Source organism: Ovis aries, chromosome 4 (assembly GCF_016772045.2).
Source record: "Ovis aries strain OAR_USU_Benz2616 breed Rambouillet chromosome 4, ARS-UI_Ramb_v3.0, whole genome shotgun sequence".
In the NCBI taxonomy this organism is placed as follows: domain Eukaryota; kingdom Metazoa; phylum Chordata; class Mammalia; order Artiodactyla; family Bovidae; genus Ovis; species Ovis aries.
In genome coordinates, this window is record NC_056057.1 from 49,897,229 (window position 1) to 49,909,545 (window position 12,317).

A 12,317-nucleotide genomic window follows, 5' to 3' on the forward strand; every position below is an offset into this window, starting at 1 on the left:
CATCATTGCTTCTAGAAATTAAATCAGAAAAGTTTTCCCTATACCTAGCTTGCTCACTTGTGTTTCTTCTAGCATTTGAATAGCTTTATATTTTCTGTATAATTCTTTGGCCTACTTGAAATTTACCCTGCTGTGAGGTAAAGTAGGGATTTTCTCCTCTGAGCTCTTTTTTATTTCAATCTACTCTTCAACCCTGAGCACTTTACTCATTTTCGTAACTACAGGATCACACTTATCCATTCAACAAATTTTTATGGAAGATTTAATTAAGTAGCCTAGTCTTGTTTTACCTCAATGAAAACTGTTTCGTAGTTTATAACTAATGATATAAAGTACTTTAAAATATCAAATGAAGGCATAAGGAAAAAAGTAAAAATTATTTTATATCCTACTACCTTATAATAATCATGCTTTTGTATCCTTGTTTATCCCATATACATATTGTTTGTTTTCTAAAAGTATTTCATATTTTAGGGTCTCATTTACCTTATATGTGCCATTTTTTTAGTGAAAAGTATTTCTATTTTACAGTTTGCGTTTTCCCCAGATTTCCTAATACATAAAGCCTTTACTGTTAAAGTAACACTTTAGGAATCCATTTCAACAGGATGTCTATTTTGTATCGAGCACTGTGCCATGTGAGTGACAGGAATACAACATGGAACAGAGGCACAACGAGATAGTTTCTCTACAGCCTAGTGGGAGATACGGACAAGCAAGGAGGTGAGCCATAGCAATGCAGTGAGGTAAGCATTAAAACTGGGAACATGTTGGAGTTTTGTGGGAGCAGATAGAGGATGCCATACCCATATTTGAGTACAATGATGAAGAGGGAAGAATCAAGGAACACTTGATTTCTAAACTGAGGCTGAAAAGAGGAATGTGAATTATCCAGATGAAGAGGATGATTACAGACAGGTGCTTCAGTATTTGTAAACACTGAGAAGAAAGAGGGTGATTCATTCAAGAACTAAAGCTCCAGGACAGAAACTAAAAAAAGAAAGAAATTAGAAGGGAGAAAAATACTGCTAAGCAGATAGGAAGGGACCAAATAAAACATCACATTGGTACTGTATCCTGAGGGAGACAGGGGGAAGAAGAGTGGTGGCAGACCAGTGCTCCCAAGGTAACAACTAAAGAAGGCAGACGTATTTTTAAAAAGTCAAGCTTGCCCCAGACAGAGAACCTTTGCTGGAGAAGATGAAAACAGGCAAGGCTTTCGGTGATTTATGAGACTGGAATGAACATTTTGAAACTTCAACAAGTCTCAACCTGAGTAGCCTACAGAAGACCTACTCAGTTATGTAGTTGCAAGGGAAGCTAAGGAACTAGGTCCAAAGCTTCAAAGAACAGAAGTTAAAATATCCTTCATATTTGTGGAAACACATCATAGGAAACCTAAGATGAAAGAACACGCCTACCAACAGAGAGAGGCAGGTCTTCCTTCCCATGAAGACATCCAACAGATTCTGGTGGGAGCCTAAAGAGCTTGTCTGGAAATCTCTGGAGAACAGAGCTAAATCAACTTCAGCATTTCAGGGCTGAGGGGACAAAGACCATCCAATCTCTCAATTAAAAAGCCGGACAAGGGACTTCCCTCACAATCCGGTGGTAAGACTTCACGTTTCACTGCAGAGGGAGGGAGTTTCATCCCTGGTTTGGATAACTCACAGCCAAAACACCAAAACATAAAACAGAAGCAATACTGTAACAAAGTCAATGAAAACTTTTAAAATGGTAAAAAAAAAAAAAAAAAATCTTAAAAACAAAATTTAAAAAAACTTGGGAGAAGCATGCCTAAATAAAGGGGAGAATTAGAGACAGACTGTCTTATTAAAACAGCAATTACCTGTCAGCCAAAAGGAGACAGAAGAAACAAACAAAATATTTCATAATATGTAAATGAAATCCTACAAATCAGTAAGACAGACAATGCTATAGAAAATAACATTTTTAAAAGAGTATATGCAGATGGCCAACGTACATATGGAAAAGTGAATAATATCATTAATCACAAAGGAAATAAAAATTAAAGCACCATGTGATTTGACTCAACATCCACCAGAATGGCTAAAACAAAACACAGAAAATACAGATGGCCAACAAACACTTGAAAAAATGCTCAACATCTCTCATTATTAGAGAAATGCAAATCAAAACTACAATGAGGTACCACCTCACACTGGTAAGTACGAACGGCCATCGTCAAAAAATCTACAAACGATAACTGTTGGAGAAGGTGTGGAGAAAAGGGAGCTCTCTTACACTGTTGGTAGAACTGTAAATTGATGCAGCCAGTATGGAGAACAGTATGGAGGTTCCTTAAAACACTAAAATTAGAACTACCATATGGTCCAGCAATCCCACTACTGGGCATATACCCTGAGAAAACCATAATTCAAAAGGACACATGTATCTCAACGTTCACTGCGGCACTATTTACAACAGCCAGGACATGGAAGCATTCTAAACGCCCACTGACAGATGAATGGATAAAGAAGATGTGGTGCACACATACACTGGAATATCACTCAGCCATCAAATGAAAGAAACGCGGTCATCTGTAGTGATGTGGATGGACCTAGAGTCTGTCCTACAGACTGAAGTCAGAAAGAGAAAAGCACTGTATATTAACGCATATATATGGAATCCAGGGGAAAAAACAGTATAGGTATAAATCTATCTGCAGGGCAGGAATAGAGAAGCAGACACAGAATGGACACGTGGGTACAGTGGGGTAGGCATAGGTGGGGCAAACCGGGAAAGCATTCTAACATTTTTAAAATCGACATTAAATAAAGTATTCATAAATGCATAGCTGGTTTATCCCTCTATTTCCTGGCAAGACTGGACTCTTGATTTATTACTTTACTTCTTAAAAGTAAAGGTAATGAGTTTTAGCATACATTTTAAGTCTGAAAGCTTTCTAAATCTTCAAATGTGCATATCTCCTAAAGTATCTCTCCAATTCACATATGATTTTCCAAAGCACTAGAAACATATACTGTGTAGTTCTCTTAATTCTATGACTCAAGTCCTTCGGTTGCTTAAGACTTCTGAGAGACTAAAACTGCACAAAGGGCTTTAAATATTTTAAAACAGATTTGCTTGCCAGAACATTTTAGGCATATCTCAAAAAATCTTTTAAAGCTTTTATAAAAGGGCACTAGCATCTTTTCGATGTAATATTTACTTTGTTTGTTTCTACTGAGACTTGAAAATATGTGTACCATAACCCAACAGGCTGGTTAACAACCGTTATTATCTGGAAACTACAATAGAGAGGTAACAGACATAAATCTTAGGAATCATCTTGGAAATAACTATCAGCCATAGACAATTAAAGCTGCACATTTGGCAGAAGCTACTCTGAATCTTCATAATCACAAATTCAGGCCCCTTTCCTTTTTAAAAAAGTGAATTCATTATCAAACCCATAGATGTATCTTATTATATCAAGTAGAAATTCTTTTTACTAAGCATGAACATTTATAATCAGAAAGAACATATTCCTAACTAGGAAATTTTTCCTTTAGGTATTTTCTGCCAAAATCTTACTTATACAATCTGTTACATTGTGTATAATATTCAACTCTGCAGATGGTTGCATTTTCTTAATATTGCCTGTCTATAATTTTCACAATTACTACATTACATTTCATGGACTGTTTGTGCTATATAAATAGACTCCAGCTCTCTCTTTAGTCTTAAAACTAAGCAAGCACAGGTCTTGTAGGCCTATAAGGTGCAGCCCAACAGCTTCTTAGGTGTTTCTCACTTTATTTTAATTTTGTAATATTTTCCTCAAACTTTTATTTTAAAAAAGCTTTTTTAAACTTCTTTTGTGTTATGTTAGTTGCTCAGTTGAGTCCAACTCTTTGCAACCCAGGGACTGTACTCTAACAGGCTCCTCTGTCCATGGGATTTCCCAGGCAAGAATACTGGAGTGGGTAGCCATTCCCTTCTCCAGGGGATCTTCCCAACCCACGGATAAATCGATCCTGGGTCTCCTGCACTGCAGATAGATTCTTTACCCTCTGAGCCACCAAGAGTTCTCCCAAAGGAAGTTTTTTCAGTAATAATGTTAATAGAAGCAACCAACTACTCCGAATGTAAATATTCATTGGGTTTTCTGCCTAAAAATATTGTATTTCCTCTCATACACAAGTCAGATAGGTTCCATAAGATAAGAAGTGAAACATATCCACTGGATTTGGTAATGAAGAGGTAGGTCATTGCTTGCTTCATTGAGAGCAATTTCAATAGAATGCAAGAGTTCACCAAGTTGAGAAACCAATGGAATAAAACTGAAGACAAAAAAATGTAAACTACTCTTTTGAGAAGTTAGAATAAAAGAGAGATTAGACAGTAACTAAAAAGAAACTCTATAGCTTTAATTAGATTAGAGCAACTGAAATAGGTTTATATCAAAGGGGGAAAGATCAAAAGAAAAGTGGAAATGCAAAATCAAAAAAAAAAGAATAATGTTGCTGAGAGGAAGGGGTAAACAAAGGATCAGGTATCCATCAGTAAATGGGTGGCTTTGAAGAAAAAAGTTATCTTACTCTTCAAGGCCCACAGGGAGGAAATCAGGTTTTTCTTTGGAGGACAGTTACAGACTTCTGAGTTTCTTAATGACATTAACTGTCCTGCTGACCCAGGAGAAAGGTTAGTTACTCAAAGTGAGCAGATGGGAAAAAGGAGGGCATGTGGAAAGAGCCAAGGGTTTGTAAAGGTTACAGAAAATAAGAAAGCAGATGACCAAAGATAAGTAGATGATGGTACCATTAAGTGCACGCACGCGCGCACACACACACACACACACACACACACACACACACACACACACCCTACATAATATTGGGTTGGCCAAAAAAGTTTGTTTGGGTTTTTCCATAACTTCTTAAGAAAAACCTGAATGAACTTTCTGGCCAACTCAGTATTTTGAAATGCACTTATAAAAACTGTTCTTAACGCTAGATGAGAGACTTCTGCTTCTGGTAAGATGCGGTAACATGAACAAGAATTAACTCTCCTCTCTGAAATAACCGAAAAACAAACAAGGTGAAATATATGATATAATGATTTTTAAAACACTGAACACAATGTGATCCTTGAGAAACAGGAGACAAAATGAGTGGACCCTGTGGTTGCCAGCAGTTGTTTCCAGGCTATGGCACAGGAAAGAGGAAGCAATCTTTTTCCCTCTATGGTCCTCAAGACCAGAAAGACAACGAGAATTCACAAGACAACATGCCAGAGAGAGCTGCACAAAAAAAGAACTGCAAAGATCTGCAAATGATTCACCCTGAGTATTCAGCAAAACACTAATCAGTATATGTGAGAGAAAACTTCCAGAGTTTGGGGGTAAAAACAAGCATAAGGATTAAAGAGAATATACCTGATCCTCATGCAAGACTGGGAAGAGTGCCTGTTCCTGAAAGCCAAACTAAAAAACCAAAACTGTTTGGTAGAGTATACAAGCCTAGCCTCAGCAGTGGGAAATAATTAGCTCCAAAGTAAACCCTGCTCAGGTTTTGCCAATAAATCTAAAAAGCAAGACTCAAAGGGATCAAAATTATTTTTCAGCAACTTGACAGTATCCGAGAGTAATATTGACTGGAAGACAAAAGTATCTAGTACCAAACAAGGTATAATTCATGTCTGATACTCAATCACAAATTACTAGATATACAAAAAAGTAGAGAAAAATATCAGTGATGAGAAGAAAATTCAATCAACCAGACCCAGAAATGACACAGGACTGAATTATAGACAAAGGCATTTCCATTCCAGTCCCACTCCCTAGAGTTGAAAATGAGCAGATTCATGTGGGTGGGGCTCCAACACACGGAAGCCTTTGGGCCCCCCATTCTGTGTTTGTAGGGAGTAGACTCCTGCTTCCCTGACCTTCCCTGAGTTCCAGAGGGCACATCTGAACAGTGGCTAGTCAGGGAAGGGAGAAGATGCAGAGACAAAGGAGGAGCTTGCAAGAAACAAACATGCAGATTTGAAGCAAGGTCTGCTTTAAGGAATACATGTAACAGTATCTTTGAACTCTCCTACAGAACTAAAACACCCCCAAAATGGAAGATGAACTTCTTGATGAAGCATTCTTCAGTGCAGTAAGGTCACAATTTGATAACCTCAAGAACCTCAGCTTAGGACTCCCCTGGTGGTCCAGTGGTTAAGAATCCACCTGCCAATGCTGGGGACACGCGTTTGATTCCTGGTCGGGGAAGATTCCACATGTCGCAGGACAGCTAAACAAGCCCACCACACCTAGAGAGTAGCCCCTTGGTGTAACAGTGAAGACCCAGTGCAACCAGAAAATAAACAACAACAAAAAAAGAACCATTTCTTATGGGGAGACCACCTGAGACCACCAGATTAAAGGAATCCAGGCACTGCACATATCCTGACCCTTGTCAGCAACCCCGCTCTTGAGCCACTGCTACAGAACTCCTCACCAAATCTCTCCAGGTTGGGACACAAAGTTTTTCAGGCTATGAGCCCACTGTGTTGCCCTGTGTCTGACAAAATAAGAATGGTATTCTTTTCTACTTCACCCAATATTCTGTCTCTGAGATTTGATTCAGTACGAGTGTACAGAGGCTGAGTTTTCAGCATCAGAGTTACACTCTCTTAGTATTTGTGTGATTTTTGAGATGAAGCTTACCTTATACAGTTTCTACTAAAATGTGATAAGTAAACCAATCATAAACAATACTGGAAGATGTAATGATTAAAGGTTTGAAATTTTTCAATAATGCTAAGGCTATTTCTTTGGTACACTCCTTCCATATTGAGAGAAAAAATATTACAAATGAAATTTAAATTTACTCATTAAACAAAGAAAGTAAAATACGGTCTACAACAACTCCAAGGTTTCTGTAAAGGCTTTAAAGTGATAAGGTACATTTTCAGTGAATGCTTGAAAACAGAAATATTATAATAGCCATAAATGAGCTTTTACATTAGCCTTCTTTTATTCTGAAAACCAAGATTTTAACGAATTTTGTAATTATTAATATTTTGTAGGTAAATTTACATCTTTGCATTTCTATACTGGTACGTAAGTATTAATAAATGTATTTCTTTAAACATAATTGGCTTACAGTGTGAAAGTATTACAGAAAATTTCATGATGATAATTGGTTTCATGAAAAACTATTAGTTTCATGCATGGAGTAAGAAGCTAGAATAACTAAAATTACTCAGTAAATAAATAAAGATAATTTCTACTTTAGTGACTGAAACTCATACGTTACTTATACAAACATGGATGTGCATTAAAAAAATTGAAACAAAGCAGAGCCAAAAACAGTCTTACACATATATAACCACATGATGTTCAACTAAAGTGCCAGGACAGTCAACAGGCAAAGCATAACATCTCAGATCCACATGTAAAGAAATAAACCTTAACCATATCTCATACCATACACAAAAATTAACTCCAAATGAATCCAGTAAAACTTCTACAATAAAATATAGGAGGAAATGCTTACAGCCTTAGGTTAGACAAAGATTTCTTAGGTCAAACAATCCTCCAAAAGTTATAAAAGAAAAATTGATAAGTTATACTGGTTCAAAAATAAAACTTGTCATTTGGAAGATACCATTAAGAAAATGAACAGGCAAACACAGACAGCTGTATCTGCAAAATAAACATCTGAGAAAGGACTTTGAATCCAGATATATAAAATTATCTTAAGACTTAATTAGAAGACAGTGAAAGTGAAAGTGTTAGTCATAGTCATGTCCAACTCATTGTGACCCCATGGACTGAAGGCTGCCAGGTTACTCTGTCCATGGAATTCTCCAGGCAAGAATACTGGAGTGGGTTGCCATTTCCTCCTCCAAGGGATCTTTCCAATCCAGGGATCAAACCTGGGTCTCCTAAATTGCAGGCAGATTCTTTATCACTGTGCCACCAGGGAAGCGTGAAGAAGAGGACAAGCAATAAGCTAAAGAATTAAAGCTTAAAAGTCAATACTTTTTACAAATACTTGATTAATAAAGACATACAGATGGAAAATAAATGTGAAAATATGGTTATCACTAGTCTTTAGGCCAGTGGAAGTTAAAACCACAATGAAAATCTACTAAACACAAGAATGGCTAAAAGTAAAATAACAATATCATGGATTGATAAAAAGGTAGAGGAATTATCATACATTGTTGATGTGGATGAAAAATCATACATTCATCTTAGGAAACAGTTCAGCAGTTATTTAAAGGTAACATATACGTATCAAATGATTAGGAAATTCCACTTAAGTATTTATCCAAGAAAATGAAGACATATGTCTACAAAAGATTTGTATGTAAATGATTACAGTAGCTTTACTCATAATAACCTCAAACTTTAATAACCCAGTTATCCTCCAACTGAGGAATAGACAAATAGCATATATCTATACAATGAAAGTTTAGTCAGAAATAAAAATAAGACTATTGGAACATGCAACAACATGAATAATTCTTAAAATAACTACACATTGCTATAAAAGTTCTCATACTGCATGATTCCAGTTTTATAACAATCTATGAAAAGCTACGGAGAAGGTGATGGCACCCCACTCCAGTACTCTTGCCTGGAAAATCCCATGTACAGAGGAGCCTGGTAGGCTGCAGTTCATGGGGTCACTAAGAGTCGGACACGACTGAGCAACTTCCCTTTCACTTTTCACTTTCATGCACTGGATAAGGAAATGGCAACCCACTCCAGTGTTCTTGCCTGGAGAATCCCAGGGACGGGGGAGCCTGGTGGACTGCCGTCTATGGGGTCACACATATTTTTACATATTAAAAAAGATGACCAGACAGATATGTAAAGCACAGAAAAGCACAGCATTCTCGGAGTAGAGTGATTTGTAGAAAATGGAGAGAATCAGTCCTAAATAAATCCTCTGCGTAAGTTCTGTCTGGCCACACAGGAATGAAGACCTCTGTGGTCACTACCTTGCTGCACAGTTCTTTACAAATAGAAGCAGCGAAGCAGGTACTGTGGTTTATTCACCCAGGACTGCCAGGGACTAAATAATGCTTACATATACTAGTACTTTCAGTAAATGTTTTTGAATAAAAATTTAACTACATACAAACTCTCAACATTCTTTTAAAAAGCCTCCATACATTTAATGCTCTTACATTCAAAACAAAAACACTTCCATGATATTAGCTAGTTTATATTTCACTGTTTAGAACTACCCTGTGCTGTTATTTCATGACAAAAACAGAGAGAAAATTTTTCGATGATATTTGGTTAAGCAACTTTTAATTCATGATGCGGGCATTTCATCTGTTCATTCATCAAATCATCATTTTTACAAAAAGGAAAAAGCTATAAGGTCTCTGTGTCTTAATATCTCTTAGTTAGGAACTAAAATACTCTAATTAAAATACTCTACAAGCATTAACAAAATTCTTCAACATCAAACATCCTTTTACACAGAAAAAATTCAGAGTTCCCCTGACTGAATTATGGAGAATTAACTTATTCTTTTGAAGAATGTCATTTCATATCCTAAGTATTTTAAAAGTGTAGAAAAGAACTTATTGCTTATATAATTAAATATACAAGTAACATAAGAAATGACAATTACCCAGGAGTTTCTGAAAGATGTTCTATAAACCAATAGATCAAAACTTCTTGAAGTAACTGAAAAACTTTGGAATTATTTTGCAAAATAAACACTATACTTACAATTTGTTGCTGTCTGAAATTGAGAAGAAAGTGCTTGAGTAACTGAATTCCAAAATGTATATAAAATTTCAGCCTGTCCATCCTGTGGCCCAAAAAAAGGGGGGTGTATTATTTTTTTTAATGATAATGGATAAGATATAGCACTGACAATGTATTAAAAATGTATTAAATCGAAATTCCTAAGATATCTATCAAACAATGAAATTATTAAGTAACTAAGTAGAAATACATAGATGATTCAAATCACGTCTCATGTTCAGATAATCAGTCACCATCCTTCTCTGCTACTAACTAGCTGTGTGAGCTTGAGCAAATTGCTAAATCATTGTATGACTATGGTAACAGTACCTACACTGCAGAATTATTAAGAGGATTTTTAAAGTTTATAAAAGTGAACTCTTGTGACAGTTCTTATAACATATAATAAACCCTCAGTGAATGTTAGTTATTACTATAACAATTATCATCCTCATTTTATATACAAAAGGCAATTTGTGTGACCATAAGAAAATGAAGAACAAGCATACTTAAATTAACATTGACCAGCAGAATATAATTCACCAACTACAAAAGAGAACCGCCTGAAGAATAGATATAATTTTTTGTTTTCTTTTTTAGGTCACAGAAATTACTATGTGGAATAAGAAATGGCAACCCACTCCAGTATTCTTGTTGGGAAAATTTCATGGACAGAGGAGCCTGGCAGGTTACAGTCCATGGGGTAACAAAGAGTAGGATACAACTGAGTACAAATTACTATTACTCAGCTTAGCAGGACTCTTATCATCCAACTATTAACACATATTTTAGAAAGCAATTACTACAAGAAAGGATAGACATTAGTTTAAGTATCATTTGTTAAAAAAGTATTTTAATACTGTTAAAACAAAATGAACTTCTAGAAATTTTACCATGTCCTTTAAGGTACTTCTCCTATATGTGTGGTATATAATATCAAATTGTTGATATTCTATTTTTGAAGTACAAGAATGCCAATTTCACATGGTTCACTTTAATCACATAAATATGTATAATGCTCAAATATGACTACTCTCATAAAAAAGAATAATTAAGAAACTCATTAATTCTGTTTTAGTTTTGCACTTGCAAAAATGAAATTGTACTTTTCAAGGTTATAAAGAAAATGAACTGTGAAAAATACTGATTTCTTACTCCTATATCTACATACATATCTATTTTCCTCGTTATTTGTTTCTTTAGTAAGTCTTTTGTTTTGATTTCAAATAGGTATTGTGTATCACAAAAAGAGGCAAATCAAATAATTGCTAGTTTTTTACTCAGGGATCAGAAAGTAGATTTAGATCACCAAGATTTTATGCAATATGTATATTGTATATATGCATGCTCAGTTGCTCAGTGGTGTCCGACTCTGCAATGCTATGGACTGCAGTCTGCCAGGCTCCTCTTGTTCCAGGTAAGAAAACTGGAATGGGTTGCCATTTCCTCCTCCAGGGGATCTTCCCAACTCAACGATCAAACCTGCATCTCCTATGTCTCCTGCATTGGTAAGCAGATGCATTGTGTATCATATAGACAAGGACCAATGATACCACAAGGAATTATATTCAATATCTTGTAATAACTTCTAATGGAAAAGAATCTGGAGAAGTATATATATCTACTATATATAAAACTAGAACTGAATCACTTTGCTGTACTGCAACTAATGCAACATTGTAACTGCTAAAACTTTAGTTAAAACTTTTCATCATATTAAAGAATCATTATATCACACTAATAAAATGAAGGACAAAACCACATGATCATCTCAACTGATAGACAAAATAGCATTAGACAAAGTTCAACACACTTTCATGATAAAACCACTCAACAAGCTAGGAAATTATCACAACATAATAAAGGCCATATATGACAAGTCCACAGGTAACATCATAATGGTAAAAATCTGAAAGCTAAGATGCAGAACATTTGATGAGTATATATACATATCTACACATGCCTATATATATGCTTCTACACACACACTTAAGTAAGAAAATGGGTCAATCTTGCTTAAGCATACAAATACAAAATTTTCAGGTATAATAGTAAATTGACTTTGGTATTTTAATTATCTACCTAAACAAGTTGGATTTATGTCAGCAATGTAAGTATCATTAAATATTAGGAAATGTATTAATGCAATAGCCCAATGTTTCCAATAAGGAAATCTACAGAATCATGTAGCTGTGTGAACAAAAGGCAATTAATACAGTTCATTTAAATTAAAAAAATACTTAATACCCAGTTCTCATTTTTTTAAAAAATTTCATAGAAAAACATGCATAAAATGATTCCTGTCCTTTTAAAATCGTGGTTAAAAACACAAAATCTTAGCCACTTTGAAGATGACAGTAGTGTTAATTCCATGTACCTTGTGCAACAGATCCCTGCAATTTTTCCATCTTGCAAAACGGAAACTCTATAACTAATGAACTACTCCCATTTTCTTTCTCCCCCAGCCCTTGCAAACTACCTAGCTACTTTCCAAGAACTTACCTATACAAAACATATGTGTTTTTGTGATCAGACTGTTTCATTTAGCATGATGTCAAGATTCAACCATCTTTAGCATCTTGTTAAA

General features: G+C 35.4%; 1 protein-coding gene across 2 annotated transcripts in view; it reads right to left on the reverse strand.

Annotated features, from left to right (window-relative positions):
* The window catches only part of COG5 (component of oligomeric golgi complex 5), a 279,105-nt gene that overhangs the window by 82,262 nt on the left and 184,526 nt on the right, over positions 1-12,317 (reverse strand). For both annotated transcript variants that reach the window (XR_009600484.1, XM_042248525.2), the window contains exon 11: positions 9,713-9,794. Coding sequence is in view for 1 of the 2 variants with exons in the window: in XM_042248525.2 (XP_042104459.1) it covers positions 9,713-9,794 (82 nt within the window). In the remaining variant the exon portion in view is untranslated. The remainder of the gene's footprint in view (positions 1-9,712; positions 9,795-12,317) is intronic.